The sequence below is a fragment of the Nannobrachium achirus genome, assembly GCF_963921795.1.
Source record: "Nannobrachium achirus genome assembly, chromosome: 21".
NCBI lineage: Eukaryota > Metazoa > Chordata > Actinopteri > Myctophiformes > Myctophidae > Nannobrachium > Nannobrachium achirus.
In genome coordinates, this window is record NC_137828.1 from 21,648,495 (window position 1) to 21,665,705 (window position 17,211).

Below are 17,211 nucleotides of genomic sequence, written 5' to 3' on the forward strand. Positions count from 1 at the left end.
CGCTGTGATTGGGCGGTAGTGTATCATGTGTGTATGATCCGCGATGTGATTGGCCAACGTATGTATGCAGATGACATAATTCTCCCCCCCTCACGGCTCATAGAAAACATATAAAGAGAAGGCTTTAGAAGCTGAAAATAACGGAGTGGGTGTTCTAAAACTTTAGCGATTTAACAGTTAGGACAATTTTAAGATTTGTTTTATAAAAAATGTTACATGGTATAACGGTTATCGCTTATGTAGCCGATAAACTTTTGCTCCCAACATACACCCCCCCCCCCCCCCGTCACCGAAGCTTCGAAGTTCGCTGGATTTTGGCGAACAAGCTTCGATTTTGATAATTGCAATCGAAGGTCAGCCCTACGCCATATATGGTGGCTGCTAATTATGGAAGAGACAGCACAATACTTAGCTAGAATTCTTTTGGAGATTACAAGAAGTTGAAACCCTCTAACAACCTAGCTCTGAGATGGTATGTAGGAGTGGTTGGTATTTAATGACATATCCACCTGTTTCCGCGAGAATTTACAGTAGCATTATCTGTGGGACACTTCCGGAAAACAGCAGACATACAAGCTCACGTCGCGTCGCAGATGCAACCGTTGTGAGCTTGTAGATCACACTCGGCTGCGGCGCCGGAAGCTGCTGCACAACTTCTGCGCAATGCAGGATGGGGCGTTGGAAAGTTGTGGATACAGTATTATGTTCTGGCTTGGATCGATGTAATTAGGTAATATAATTTAAGTTTAACTGACTATTTATCAGTATCACAATATAAACTTTTATATAAACTTTATTACAGGCTCAGGGCCCACAGGGTAGAGACAACACATTACAAAGATAATAAAATAAAAAAAAAAGAGTACATTCACCAAGCCCACACCGGAGCTACAAGAGGCACTCATATTGTCAATGTTCACCAAGCCCCACTGGGGCTAAAGAGGCACTCATGCCAGTGTCCTCTAATGGAAGACGTGTACCTGACTGAGCTACGTCCAGGGTCTGTCATCTGTCCAATTAATCCATTCAAGGAGCGATCCAGTCTGCAAGTGAACTTGTAAGTCAGGTTCCTCAACAGAGCCATGAAGGTGGTGAGACCCAATGAAACAAAGAGCTCACTGGCTCTTGTGCTCCTAGGTTTCTTCAACAGTATACGAAGGCAGTCATTGTAGGCTACTTGCAGCTTCCTTAAGCTTTCTCTCTTATACTTCACCCACAGAGGGGCTGTATATAGAGGGGTGCAGTACGCTCTAAACAGGTTTACTTTAACCTCTGTAGTACAATGGTGAAATTTACGAACCAACATGTTTGCTTGTACATAAAGCATTCTCCTCTGTCTTGACATATCCTCATCATCCTCTAGGGTGTCTGAAATAATATGCCCAAGATATTTTGTACTTTTTGACACACACATTGTTTGGCCAGACAGGTAAAAGGCAGGAAACTTGATTTCTAAGTCATCCTTAGTTCTACAGATCAGGACCATGCTCTTCTTAGCATTATACTTAATATCAAAGTCAATCCCATAATTAGTACAGATATTGAGCAGCTGTTGGAACCCACTGCTACTCGGGGAAAGTATAGTTAGGTCGTCAGCATACATAAAATGATTTATAAGGGTTTCACCGATCAAACAACCTGTACTGCACCCTCTCAGCTGTTTAGACAGGTCGTCCATATACAAGTTAAAAAGGGCGGGGCTTAAAATCCCCCCCTGACGGACTCCATTACCCACCTGAAAGGGGGTGGATAAGGTGCTTCCCCATTTGACTTAGATTTTCTGGTGAGAATACCAATACACTAGAATACGTATTAAGCAGCTAGGCACACCCCTAAGCTTGAGCTTATTAAAAAGCTTATAGTGATGGATACAATCAAAAGCTCTGGATGCATCAATAAACCCAACAAGCATTGTAGAGCCCTGCCTTCTATAGGTCTCCACTGCTTCTTTCAGTGCATAATGCATAAGTCTGTACTATGCTTAGGCTTAAAGCCAAACTGATTGTCAGTCGTAGTTATGTAAACACTTAATCTGTCCAGGAGTAGTTTTTCCAAAACTTTGGACAGTATACTAGCTAAAGCTATGGGTCTGTAGTTGTACAATCAAAGAAACATTATATTAATGTTATTATCTTTATAATCTTAGTGTTTGCCATTTGGGAGTCTACTTGCAAAACCCTGGCCCAGAGGTTGAGAATCGCTGGGCTAAATGATGCTGATGGGGAACAACACAGATTAACAAGCCTAAAAGAATGACTCTTGTTAGCAACTATTGTTTTTGCCATAATACATGTTTATATGCAAAACCAAAACAACAAAAACAAGAAAGTACTGTTTACGAGAGCAATTAAAAGGTGTTTTGGAAAACAAAACATAAACCATTGGGACCCTAATGAGTTCAAGCCAGTCAACAATGTCTATTTAGTTGTTGTTAATGAACAGCAGGCATTTGGTGGTGAATACTAAATATCCCTTTATTATTTGTTTCCTACATTACATTGCGAGGCGGTGTGAGTATGTAGATCGGCTATTTTCACAACAGAACCGTGTTATACAAAATGTAATGCCTCAACTCTTAGGGCTTGTCAGGGTGGGGGGTCCCCAGTTCAAATATGATTATTTTGGGGGTCGCAGCCTGAAAAGGTTGGGAACCACTGCTGTAAGAGAGGAAGTACAAGGGGTAGCGGCCTCGATCCTGTTTAATCACCAGTCTTGTCTACATAACCCAGCCCAGTGTAGTACCACATCTTCTTAGAGTAGCACATCATCTTATGGAAGTCAAAAGCAAGCAGGCTGTATAAATAATTCAGTTTTGCACAATTATTTCGGATCATTTTCTGCTCTGGCATCCCCCGGTTCCAATTAAGTAATTCTCTATGGAGAATAACATTGAGTCATCTTAAAATCGTCTCATATAAGCATTGCGGTCCAAAAATAAACAAACAGTCTTTGCGATATTGTCAGCGAGGTGGCTCTGTGTGGTTTATGATAGTCAGTCACTCATATTTGATAAGGCCTGTTTCTAACGAAAATGTAACTAATTCGGCGACTGGAACATTAACGTTTTCTCACCATCAGTTGATTCTTCATATCCATATGAGTCAAACAGCTGAGATAATTTGTTTATAATTGGAACCAGTGGTGAAAGTGGTTTGAAATTCTTGCCGGAACTGTCATAAATTGGCCGCGCGGCGAAGCTGCGCGGCCGAAAAGATTTTGGGAGGCTCTAATCCCCCAAAACCCCTGAAATGCATAGAAATCTTTATTTTGGGAGGCCCACCTGCTGCCCCTCTATAATAAGCCTCTTCATATTGTTCATGTTCCATACAGAAGGCTAAGCATATATATTATTATTATATTTATTATATTATTATATATATTATTATTACACATTATTATAACCAGTTATCTAAAGTAACTAAGTACATTTACTAAAGTACTGTATTTAAGTACAGGTTTTAAGTATAGCCTAGCCTATTTTACTGGAGTATTTCCAATACTTTTAATTCTACTCCACTACATCTCCCATTCCCAGATGCAGAATTGAATCATTTTGGTCTATTCTGCATTTATGGCCACATGCAGGCACAGACACGAGTCCTCCTAGAGATGGGATTTATGGCTCTTTGAAGTGAGCCGGATCTCTGGGATCCGTTCCTTTCAAAGAGCTGTTCAAAAGACGTAGGCCTACATTTTGATACTTCTACTCAAGTACATTAACATTCCAAACTTCTACTTGATTGCAGTATTGATATTTCTACTTAAGTAAAGAAATTGAGTATTTTTCCCACCACTGTTCATTAGAAAGGAACGGCTCCCTACTGTGAACCGAATCCTATCGTTCATTTCAAAGAGCCGTTCAAAAGACTCGATTCGTTCGCGAACGTCTCACCTCTACCCGCTCCGTGTCAAACAAACACTGAAACGCAAACGGACTGACTGGATCACACTGACCTACACAAACCCACGGGAATAATTTAGAAGCACTTTATCAGAAAATATAACTAGTAGTAACACTTGTGTAGCCTACTGTATGTTAATCTGACTTTAGTATAGGCTATTGTTTTCTTCCTGGACGTGCGTTTGTGGCTGGTTATTTAACATGGGATTTTGACAGCTGGCTTCTCCTCTTCTTAACAGAACTCCGTTCCGTCCCCAAATGTTTTAACGGAACGGGGGTTCCGGCCGTTCCGGCTCACTTTCACTACTGATTGGAACACAGTTCTTATATGACGTGATATGAAAAAGGTCTATGGGAATTCAGAATGGGGGGAAGAAAACCGCGAACCAGGTAGGATGTGTAAACGTCACACTTCACTACTCTATAGCTGGCACTAAACTGTTCATGTCCTTGACCCAACAGCGGCAACTGAACGCTGGCTATCCAGAAGTGCCCGTGGTCACTGCTAAAGTGAAATCATAGTGTGTATTATGTGTGTGTGTATTGTACAGTATGTGGCACATAATAGAGGGGGCAAACAAAGAGCCTTGACAGTACACAGAGCTCCAAATCCTGTCTCGTGACCCACTTGCTCAAATAAATCCTCCCACATATGAGCATTCATCTCCTACACTGGTTGGCGAACCAAACCAAACCATCCTGTTGCTCTTAGGGCTGTCACAATTATTACATAATCGTCTAATAGTGATTATTTGACATTATCGCAATTATTTTGTCATAATCGTCATAATCGTGAATGTTGAAAAATGTCCGAAATAGTGGAAATAGCAGATCTACAAGCTCACAACGCGTCGCATCGCGACGTGTTGTGAGCTTGTAGATCGGCTATTTCCACTATCAAAGTTATTTTTTAAGTAGTAAGTTGTCAAATATGTCAGTAATTTCTTTGTATATTTAGGTTATGTGTCAAATCTACCATGTACAACTTCAAAGCCTAAAAGCCAAACAGAAATGTAATTATCAACGACAAAAACACAATTAAATCGTTAATCGCCAATTATTTCAGTGACAATTAATCGTCATGTAAAATGTCATATCGTGACAGCCCTAGTTGCTCTACTTATAATAATATTATTCATGTATCTTTTTTGTTAAGGACAAATCTCTACAGTGCTACAGGATTTAAAAACATTGTCATAAAACAGCAATGGCGTAAAAGAAAAGCACAATTCATAACCAATAGTAAACACTCACAAACTGCCAGGCATGGATGTCATTGTAATTTTAGCAATTTAGCATATCGTTTTCAATAACATGCTGAATCGCTAAACAATGGCTTTGTTGTTAAACAGTAAATGTGTGATCCTTCCAATGTTGGCAGCCTCACAGAGGACATTTTGTGAGATTAGATTGTTGATTTAGCCTGTACAAGATATAGTGTTGTACAACTTCACCACGGAGCTGCCCTGCAGAAAGGAGAAATATGTTAATCAGACATCATGATGCCTGATGATCATCTGCGACCGAAACATGTGAATAAGCTAATTCAATATGTTGAGCTTATTTACCAATGTGGATATTTCTCTCAACTTGACCTGGTATGCTCTTTTATCCCCTCGACAACAAATCTCTCTGCCAAAAATCTACAAGCTCATGTGAGCGTGTGGATTGTTAAGCTGGTACTTTATAGCGCACTATAAAATACCCGAAATGAAAGCATTCTTTTTACACCCGTGTCTCTTACCGTGAACTTGGCCCTCTCCTCCATGACCTCATAGCCCAACAAGGTGGGCGTGATGGGCCTCTCCTCATCCTGCTGGCCCTCCAGAGGGCCCGGCGTGGCGCGGGGGCAACTGGAATACTCCACCGAGGCCACCAGAGCCCCGTTCACCCTGGCCCTGGTCACAGGACTCTGGAGAGGGGACGGGGTCCGGCTCCTGGCCCCTCTCTCCAGGCACCGCGACTGGTGCTGGCGGGACCTCTCGCCCCGGCCAGCCCTCCCCCGGCCCTCCCTGGATGGAGACAGAGGGGCTGTCACGGTCACGGCATTTTACTAGACGATTAATTGTCATACAAATAATTATTCTTAGTGTGGTTGCGCCTACTATAGTACTTACTTGTCCAACTTTATTCCATCTTCTCACGACTCACGAGAAGATGGAATAACGTTTTTTTTATGCGTTATTCCTCCCACAGTTTTGGTGGCACGCACTTGGGCCATATGTCAAATCGACCGGCTTCATCAGTACACGCATGCAATTTTGCTAAGAGATACGTTATCTATATACTAATTTTGCGGGTCAGTCAGTAGGTCAGTCAGTCAGTCAGTCAGTCAGTCAGTCAGTAAATGCTTTTCCACTACAAACCACCCACCAACAGGGGGTGGTGACGTGCGGACTGAAGTTGCAGTGTCTCTCTCTCTCTCTCTCTCTCTCTCTCTCTCTCTCTCTCTCTCTCTCTCTCTCTCTCTCTCTCTCTCATATATGTGGTTTGCCTGCATGCACGGGTCACTAATGCACCGGGTGCATTTGATGTGTCTTATCTTCCGACGGGTATGGCAAGCGCATACATCCCCATATTCTATTCACCTAATTTAGCTGTTAAATTATTTGTATCCATCAAAAAATATACACTCCTCCATGGGTTGCTCCTTACATTATGATGCTCCCACATATTCTCACACACGCACCAGTTACAGTTAATTTCTCCATAACCCACACTCTGCACATATATTGGAGCACATATCTTCAAACGGGTAAGGTCTAGTATAATTTAATTTATATAAATGTATTTTTTTAATAGATTTTCTCCTATGACTTTAATTAAAAATGTAACTTTTCCCAAATATGGAGATGACTTAGGGCACGTTCTCACCCAAAGTCCGTTTAAAAGGTCCGGATCAGGGACCAAATGTTTACATTGTTGCATTTTGAATTTGGTCCGGGTAGCGTTCACACGGGACTTTTGTTAAAAGAACCAAATATGTAAACAAAATGACACGTGGACATGGTCATACAGGCTGCTGTTGATCTATTGACAGAATAGGCTATTCCTATGGAAAATTACTTCACTGCCTATTCTAATTCATTTTGTGTTATTAATCACAGCCGCTTCCTATATCTTTTTTTTAAAGAAGCGAAACTCACACATTTCAGGCAGTAATTAGCGATGGATGGAGGAATCTCTCTCTTTCTCTCTCTCTCAAAAAAATATAGCCTAATATAAAGCCTTCTTCTTGATTCATTTAACAATAAATAGCGCAAGAACGCGTGGCCAAATAAAAACATAATAAGCGTCACTGTTTCCACATCAAATAATCTCTCTCTGTCTCTTTCTTTCTTTACAAGCAACGGGTCCATAAAGATATTTCCTATCCTTATCATGTTGGAAATGTGAAGCTACATGAATAAATAACCTAAATAAATACAATAAAATAATAGCAAATCCCTATTGTCCCAAATGTTGAATCTAGCATATGCGTGTGAGCCATAACTTTATATGCGGTGGCGCATGCTTAAAAATAACATATCTAACAGGTTGCTAGCTTGCAGATCTGTTCTTTAGACCACAGGATTCATTTAGCTCTGAAACAGCCGTGTAAGCTTGCAAATCAGTTATTTTTACGCACAGCACACGATGACTGGAGTAGGCTATGGACATCTTACTGCCGTCCCAACAACAATGTGAAAAGTTTGACTCGTGAACGCCTGTCCTCAGGGGAACAGTGAGAGAGCGAAAAGAGAGCGAAATCCTAATAATGCCTTGAAAAAAAAGCCAAGTTTGACATTTCCTTGTTGGATGGAAGTTATGTGCGCATCGAGGCTGTCTCCGTCTACTCCCGTGTTACACACAAGATGGTGACCTTACTTTTATTTGTGACAGTATTTGAGTCAAAACAAACAATGATCACCGTGTTCGGAGAGCGACCCCTGGAGTCACCGCACACGATGGGTCACCAGTTTCCATGTAGGCTGTAGCTTAAAAGACACCGCACCGGAGCAACGGCTCACAGGGAGACGAGATGATACAATTATTAACGTGTAGCCTACTGCATCTAATGAAGAAATATCAGCGGTCGGGTCATATCAATAGTGATTCCCGTAAGAAATTCATGCTTTTAGAACTAATTATTAATCCAGCTTCACAACTGCAAAACATAAAGATTGATGAGTGTAGGCTAAGCTGTAGGTAGCTGAAGTTAGAATTGATTCACGAGTTGTCGTTTATTCTTTTTTTCCATAGCCTATTGTTTTTCAATGAACAACACACAGTGCAGAATGTACTGTAGGCTGATCAGACCTACGTTTGGTCCTCTATAAAGTCCGGCTCCGTTCACACCAGCAGAGGACCGGACCATGGTCCTTTTGGAAGAGGACCGAGTCCTGCCTTTTCAAGAGGACCATGGTCCGGACCAAACAAAGGGACCATGGTCCCTTTGCACGTTCACACCAGCGGACCAAAGGAGAAAGAGGACCATGGTCCCTTTTAAGCGGACCAAATAACCCTGGTGTGAACGCGCCCTTAGGGGGCGTTCACACCAGGGTTATTTGGTCCGCTTAAAAGGGACCATGGTCCTCTTTCTCCTTTGGTCCGCTGGTGTGAACGTGCATGCGGACCATGGTCAGGACCAAACAAAGGGACCATGGTCCTCTTGAAAAGGCAGGACTCGGTCCCCTTCCAAACGGACCATGGTCCGGTCCTCTGCTGGTGTGAACGGAGCCGGACTTTACAGAGGACCAAACGTAGGTCTGATCAGCCTACTGTACATTCTGCACTGTGTGTTTTTCATTGAAGAAGAATATGGAAAAGAGAATAAACGACTACTCGTGAAGCAATTGTAACTTCGGCTACAAGAGACTAGGCTACACTCATCAATCTTTGTTTTGCAGTTGTGAAGCTGTATTAATAATTAGTTCTAAAAGCATGACTTTCTTACGGGAATCACTATTGGTATGACCCGACCGCTGATATTTCTTCATGAGTTGCAGTAGGCTACAAGTAAAATTTTGTATCATCTCATCTCCCTGCGAGTCGGCGCTGCGGTGTCTTGTTAGCTACATGGAAACTGGTGACCCATCGTGTGCGGTGACTCCAGGGGTCGCTCTCCGAACACGGTGATCATTGTTTGTTTTGACACAAATCTCTCTAGGTCGTCCTCAGACGAGCCCTCCATCGTTGTTTCCAGTCATCTCGGTTCTCCATACATCTGGCCAGCTCATTGGTGTTCTGTGTCCCTACGTCTTCCTTGAGTACGTCCACGTATGTTTTTGTGGGACGTCCTCGCGACCGGTGCCCATGTGTTGGCTCCCACAGCGCGCACAACTTCCAAATACTGTCACAAATAAAAGTAAGGTCACCATCTTCTGTATAACACGGGAGGAGGAGGAGGCGCGCTGCGCGCACAACTTCCATCGACACTAGGTCCACAACAACACAGAAAGTCAAACTTGGCTTTTCTTCCGAGGCATTATGATTTTCTCTTTCTTCGCTCTCTTGCTGTTCCCCTGAGGAGTGAGGACAGGCGTGCACGAGTCAAACTCTTCACGTTGTTGTTGGGACGGCAGTATGTCCATGTCATCTGGTGCGGTGCGCAAAAATAACGGATTTAAAAGCTGACAACACTGTCCGATGCACGGCTGTTATGTTTCAGGGCTAAATGAATCCTGTGGCTAAAAAGAACAGATCTGCAATCTAGCATCTTGTTACATTATGTCATTTTTAAGCATGCGCCACCGCATATAAAGTTATGGCTCACATATGGCTTACATTATTCTATTGTTTTTATTTAGGTTATTTATTAATATAGCTTCACATTTCCAACCTGATAAGGATAGGAAATATCATATGGACCCGCTTCTCTGCTTGTAAAGAAAGAAAGAGACAGAGAGTGATTATATTTGATGTGGAAACGGTGACGCTTATGTTTTTATTTGGCCACGCGTTCTTGCGCTATTTATTATTAAATGAATCAAGAAGAAGGCTTTACGCTTTAGGCTATAAGCTATATTTTTTGAGAGAAAGAAAGAGAGAGATTCCTCCGTCCATCCATCGCTAATCACTGCCTGAAATGCATGAGTTTCGCTTCTTTAAAAAAAGATATATAGGAAGCTATAGCGGCTGTGATTAATAACACAACATTAATTGGAATAGGCAGTGAAGTAATTTTCCATAGGAATAGCCTATTCTGTCAATAGATCAACAGCTGCCTGTATGACCACCTGTCATTTGTTTACATATTTGGTTCTTTTAACAAAAGTCCCATGTGAACGCTACCCGGACCAAATCAAAATGCAACAATGTAAACATTTGGTCCCTGATCCGGACCTTCTAAGCAGACTTTGGGTGAGAACGTGCCCTTAGACTGCCATCATAGATGTCTGACATCATAGACCACACGAGACTGACACAGCATGTCCATATATGGGCTTTCCAAGATATGGGCTTAACATTGATGACAGATCAGGGATCTCCATATATGGGCATAATAGGGACAAGGACTGACACAGAGATCTCCATATATGGCCATTAATTTATTAGTGAATTCATTTTCCCCACTGACTTGAATGGGGAAATTTCAAATGGTAAGATGAAATTCATTTGCGAAATTCGCGTCATGGCAACCACACTTGCCATTTCCGATTGCATCTTTCTGTTATTGGTATTGAACATTGGAACATAAATGGAAATACATTTTCTGTTTAGATTTTGAAAACAAAAACTGTACAGAGCAGATATGGCAATTCACTTCAATATACAAAGACATGGCATTATGTTGCTCTATATGTCTATTGTTTTGTTGATGCTGTCGTTTGTTATGTGCATGCACTAAACGTCATTTCGTTGTATGTTTCATACAGTGACAAATAAACATCTTATCTAAGACATGACTGACAATGCGGGATACCAATCAGGCGATTACGTAATAATTGTGACAGGCTTACCTGGATGGAGAAAGAGAATCGGAGCTCCTGGACACGCTGCCTAGTGACGAAGCTCGCTGTGCCCGCCGTAGCTTGTTGCTGCCTCCGGGCAAGGTCCTGTCCAACGGCATGGGGACAGGCACGAAGGGTGATGCCATCCTCCTGAGTTGAGCACTGGAAAAGACACTCAGTCAGGCCCTGGAATATTTAATTTACCTGCTCCAACGTCCTCATGTGCCCAGTAGGACAGGGGTCTTCAACGTTTTCAGGCCAAGGACCCCTTAGTTGAGAGAGAGATGAAGCAGGGACCCCCACAACCTTCTCATGGATTCTATATACTGTAGTATCATTGAAACAAGGTGGGCCGAGTGCTTCAGAGTTTAGCATGTGTGGTATCTCCAGTCTTGTCGTGTTTGAGGTGCTAGAAGTTAATATAGAATCAAATCAGCAAGGGGTCCCATCGGGACATATTAAAACAATAAAAAGCCAATAAAGCCTAAGGTCAATAAAGCCTAAGGCTTTATTGGCTTTTTATTGTTTTAATATGTAATAGCCCTAGTTGTCCAATAAAGGCTTTTTAACTGCGTTCCTTGGCTCTGAGGGAACTTCCCGATGGGACCCCTTGCTGACTGTAGTATCATTGTTTGACAGCACAATCATCAGTGTATTTTGGGTCCATGTCAATTAGTGTTTTTCGGATATTTAACCACTTGAACCGTCAATACTTTGACCTTTCACTCTGTACTTAGTCTGCTCTCTTCACCAAACCTCTTTGCAGAAAATAGCCGATCTACAACTGCAAAGCGTTGTGAGCTTGTAGATCTGCTATTTCTGGCTAAAGTTCTCAGAATATGGACTCTAGGGTTCAAGTGGTTAATATAAAAAAGGAGAAAGATTTGGAGGACCCCTTGTAGTAACTCTGAGGATCCCCTAGGGGTCCCGGACGCCCTGTTGAAGACCCTTGCAGTAGGACATAAAAAGGGCTGCTGAGCAGGGTTCTGCTTGACAGTTCCCCATACCAAATTAAAACAAATGAGGGTGACAGTCTTTCAAGGCTGTAGCTCCCAAACCTTGGAATGCCCTTCCAAAGGTCCTGAGAACTACAGCCTCGGACTGCGGATACTCTATGTTTAAGAAAAACCTGACAACGCTACTGTTTAAAGAAGCATTTGCAGATGGTAATTGATTTTATTCTCCATGTATGTATTTTGTCAGCAGTCGCTTTTAGGTGAATTGTACAATATATGTTTCTGTTGTTTATAATTGTTTTAATTCCTAATGTTTTGTTTTTAATCTGACTGTATGTGAAATACTCTCTGTGAGAAGTGCTACTGTATATAAATAACATTAACTTTACTTACCCTCGGTGCAGTTGTCACCAATGTCCTTTGTAGTGACACAGAACAGCCCGTTCTCCTTCAGTTGCTGCTGCAAGATAGAGGGGCCTGGCTGTTATGTTCAGCATAGGGTGATCATGATGATGATGATGAGGGCCACAGGGAAGCACCCTGGCAAAATAAAAGACAATGGTCAACTCAAAAAATCTTGTATGTCCAAAACCGTTCTTTTTACATTTATCATTTTAAAAACGATTTAAACTAGTGAAAACAGCAGATCTACAAGCACACAGTGCTTGTAGATCGGCTGTTTTCACTACTTTTGTGCGACGGCCTTGCATGATGAAGCAGGGCTTTACTTACACGTACACATTTGGAGATACGAGGTGTCCACCCGACAACGACGATATACTAGTGTTGTTGCTGCTCTTATTACTGGGGTTGGTGGGGGCCTGACAGTAGCCCCCCGCGGGCCGCAAATGGCCCGCGGGCCACCTATTGGGGAACCCTGACTTAGACCATATGGAAACAGACTGAGTGAATACTGCCCTGAAATAAGGTCAACACGCTGCGAGGTCAAATTAATTATTGACACCATAGGGATGGTGTCATTCATAATTCATATATTTTTTGCATTTATGAGTAAAATCCATCAAGGATATAGCAAACAGTTTATGGATTTGTAGCTCAAAAGAAAGTCTACTACTACTGCCGAGTGAAGGTACAAGACATGTCTGATGAATTCATTGCTTTTTTAACTTGTGTTGGCCTGATATTTATGTTTAGAGCAGGGGTCTTCAACGTTTTCATTCCATATAGTTTCATTGTTTGACAGCACAATCATCAGTGTATTTTGGATTCATGTCAATTTGTGTTTTCAGATATTTAACCACTTGAACCGTCAATACTTAATAAACTTGACCTTTCACTCTGTACTTAGTCAGCTCTTTTTCCCCTCTATACCAAAGCTCTCTGCCGAATATAGCTGATCTACATGCTCACAACGCCTCACGCTGTGAGGCTAAAGTTCTCAGAATATAGACACTAGGGTTCAAGTTGTTAATATAAAAAGGATTGGAAGATTTGGAGGACCCCCTCTAGTAACTCCGAGGACCCCCTGTTGAAGACTCCTGGTTTAGATTTAGGTAGCCAGTCAGCTAACTGACAATTGTGCAGATATTAGTGTGAGGTGTAGCCGAGTGTAGTTAATGGTATAAATATTGCTGCAACTACAAACAATGTGCTGCAGTAGGACTGTCACAATTATTACATAATCGTCTAATCGCAATTATTTTACATAATCGCGATTATTTTTCATAATCGTCATAATCGTGAATGTTGAAAATGTTTCATATATATATTTTTTTAAGTAAAAAATAGTGGAAATAGCAGATCTACAAGCTTGAGCTTGTAGATCGGCTATTTCCACTATCAATGTTATTTTTTAAGTAGAACGTTGTCAAATATGTCCATTATTTCTTTGTATATTTAGGTCATGTGTCTTAATTATCTGCCACATGCAACTTCAAAGCCTAAAAGCCAAACAGACATGTAATTATCAACGACAAAACACAATTAAATCTAGGGTTACCAACCGTCCCGTAAAATACGGGATCGTCCCTTTTTTGGAAACTAAAAGACGTGTCCCGTAGTGAACTGAAACGGGACGCTCTTTGTCCCGTATTTTAAGGTTGGGGGATAAATATGAATGACGGGATGATTTAATTGAGAAATGACAGCGATTCTGCCTGTCAGAGAGCTTCCACTTCCACTCTGCTCTCCTCTGAGACAATAAGTGCTGCATCCCATTGCTGTGAGAGGCGCTGCGCTGTTTGTAAGCAGCTGATTGGCTTATTAACATACGGCTCTGAGTGTTGCTAAGACACAGTCTCCGCCCCCTACACACTCCCTTCCCAAGCATGGGCTGTAGGTTCACTCCACAAGTTGTCTGCGAGAGACGAAACGAGTGCGTGCGAGCGACCATACGACAGTGCTCGGCTCAGAACATTGTTTAATGTCTTAAAAAAACGTGTGACAGAAGATTGTGTACAAACATATTAGACATGAATCCATGATAGGTGATAGGCTAAACAAAAAGGTGAAAAAGCAGGCAAGCAACAGAAAATAAGCCATGGATATTGGTATTCCTGGGAGCACTACAGTAATCTTGTCTGCCAACTAAAGCGACCCCAGACAGGCTGGTATGTGAAATAACATAAGCATGCGTTGATTTTGTTTTTAAAACCTAATGGTTATTGCTGTATGCCAATATGATTAAACTAGTGTTGGGTACCAGAGAGTGGGCACATAAGGACCAGGTAGACCTAGGCGATATGTTTTGGAAAATTGAGAGACACCCGAATTAATATTGTGAAAGGAAACATATGATTTAATATAGGAAAATGCCCGTTTTAGCCAACTTTATAACCGAAAATATGCGATTTTTCGGCCCAAAGACACCCGAATTAATATTGTGAAAGGAAAAATATGATTTAATATAGGAAAATGCCCGTTTTAGCCAACTTTATAAACGAAAATATGCGATTTTTCGGCGCCGCCTACGGCGGCGCATGTTTCCCTATAAAGTGTCCCGTATTTGAAACTCTGGGAGTTGGCAACCCTAATTAAATCGTTAATCGCAATTATTTGAGTGACAATTAATCATCATGTAAAATGTCATATCGTGACAGCCCTATGCTGCAGCGTATGACATCAGCAGGTCAAGTTCTGGTAAATAGCATGACTGTACCAATGGTGTAAACTTTACTTTACTAAGTACATTTACTTAATTACTGTACTTAAGTACAATTTTTGAGGGGCAGATTACACTGTGACATGAGCTTCAGACCGTTTTCAGAGAAGCTCATGTCACAGTGTAATCTGCCCCTCAACCCCTTTAGGTGACAGTACCACTTTAAGTAAAACATTTGGGTACTTTTTCCACCACTGCTCAATGTTATAAATGTTGCTGCAACTACAAACAAAGCTTCCCAATGCTGCAGAATATGACATCAGCAGGTCAGATCCTGACTACTCTCTCACTACTACTACAACACTTTCTGGCTTGCAATCCACACACACACACACACACACACACACACACACACACACACACACACACACACACACACGTATGTCATAATACAGTATAGGTAGATCAAAACCTCCGAGAGGAAGTGTGCCTGTATCTGGCGAGCTATAAGCACATCGATGATCTGTGATCAGGTCAGGTGTCATGTATTTGTCTAAATAAAGCCAAGCAAGAGAGCAGACAGCATGGACACAATGACACGTAATAAACTGCTATAGATTCCTCAATAATCATCCCAACTTATACACTTAGCTTTATAGTGGCTAACAACGAAGCTAGCTATATAAGTTAGCCAGCCTAGCTGGCAGCACAGACATCAGCCATATGGACTGACAGGCGATCAGACAGTGAAGCTAAGTGAACCTCATGAGAACAACGCACAACATGGCTTATATTATAGAATACTTACTGTACAACAACACTCACTCTTTAATTAGAAGTCCCACTGATTATATGCACACGTGTAGAGCAATCTGTGATGCTCTCTCTCTCTCTCTCTCCTCGCTCTGTTCATGAACATTCCTCCTCCACACACACACACACACACACACACACACACACACACACACACACACACCACAATAATAAATATGCCAAACACCCACAAGAGGGCGCACTTAGCGGCTATATGGACCTCAAAGCTTAATTACTCCATAGTAATTAAATATTAAACTTAATTAACGGAATGATTATTGAGCGCCATCATGTATCTGTAAATGCATGCCTTATATGCCTCTCACAGCATCTAATCAATCAATATCTACTAATAGTGTGAGTGTAGCCACTATAGCCACTCACTCATTGATATCTTTAATGGTGCCGTTTTGTTTGTTTAATTGATTGATTGATTGATTGATTGATGGATTGATTGATTGAATGAATGAATACTTAATTAACAAGGTTGTTAACAGTACAGGTGGTATAGTCACCGTAAAACAATGATTATGCTGAAAGCATAACCCATTGTGGTTCATTGTCCTCAATTCATTAATAATGCACAATATACAAAACAATACAAATACAACACAAACAATTGGAATAAAACTCCAAAAGGAGGGGTGGGGCCGGGGGCAGAGGATAGTACTACTACTACTACCAAGGTGTTCAAGGAGTTAAACTATGCTCAATTGCATTTTAAGGTCAGCCATTCTTTTACATTAGTTTAGGTGAGTTTAGGTAGTTGAGAACCTTAATTGGTTGATCATTCCACAGTTTGGTGGCTGCATATTAGTATGCAATGCATTGAGACAAATTTTGGGGGAACAAGGTCAGATGAGATCCTTGTGGTGTTATCCCTTTGGGCATCACTCACTCAGTCACCCTCTAGAGAAGTACTTTGACAGGTAACTGGGCAGTATGTTAAAGACCTAAAGGCCTGTCCATACTTTGACCGGAACCGAACTTTTCGGTCAAAAGGTCCGTTTCGACTAGTCCAACTCACCAAACATTTCGGTATCTCGGAAATGTTCGTTGAGTTGCGAATGTCGCGAATGAGGTCAATTTATAGTCGAACCGGACTTTTTGTAGGACTTTTTTGTTGGACTTTTTGTTGGACTACTTTTTGGACTACTTTTTGTTGGACTTTCCGACGTGCACATTTCCAAACTCTCATTTGGTCTGAAGGCCTGTCCATAGTCTCTCCGAAACCAAACTTTTCTTCTGAGAGTTGTGACTTTCCGACGTGCAGATTTCCCAACTCTAATTCGGTGTAATGCTTTTCAGAAGTCGCGAGTGACGTCATTTTGTAGTCGAACCGGACCTTTTGACCGAAAACGGTTCATATTTTAGATTGCAATTAGAGAAAAGAAAAAGTGAGTGTTAAAATGTATTCATTTGCTTCGTTCTATCGTTTTGTCACGTTTACCGTGCTAAAATATGGGGCATGTGTACGCATGGGGGCATGTGTACAAGTGGCTAAATATGTACAATAAAGCCAGCAGTTTCTTTATTGCTATTCTAGCC

The 17,211-nt window shown here is 41.6% G+C and overlaps 1 protein-coding gene across 3 annotated transcripts in view; it reads right to left on the reverse strand.

Moving 5' to 3' along the window:
- LOC308306498 (sorting nexin-16-like) overlaps positions 1-15,772 on the reverse strand; it is a 38,084-nt gene extending 22,312 nt beyond the window's left edge. For 2 of the 3 annotated variants that reach the window (XM_080751516.1, XM_080751518.1), the window contains exons 1-4: positions 15,676-15,772; positions 12,183-12,329; positions 10,843-10,995; positions 5,646-5,913 (exon numbers count right to left, since the gene is read on the reverse strand). In XM_080751516.1, the coding sequence (XP_080607642.1) occupies positions 5,646-5,913; positions 10,843-10,979 (405 nt within the window). In that variant the 5' untranslated portion in view covers positions 10,980-10,995; positions 12,183-12,329; positions 15,676-15,772. Of the gene's footprint in view, positions 1-5,645; positions 5,914-10,842; positions 10,996-12,182; positions 12,330-15,658 lie in introns of all 3 variants that reach the window. The other variant, XM_080751517.1, reaches the window with a different exon arrangement.
- Between the last annotated feature and the right edge of the window lie 1,439 nt (positions 15,773-17,211).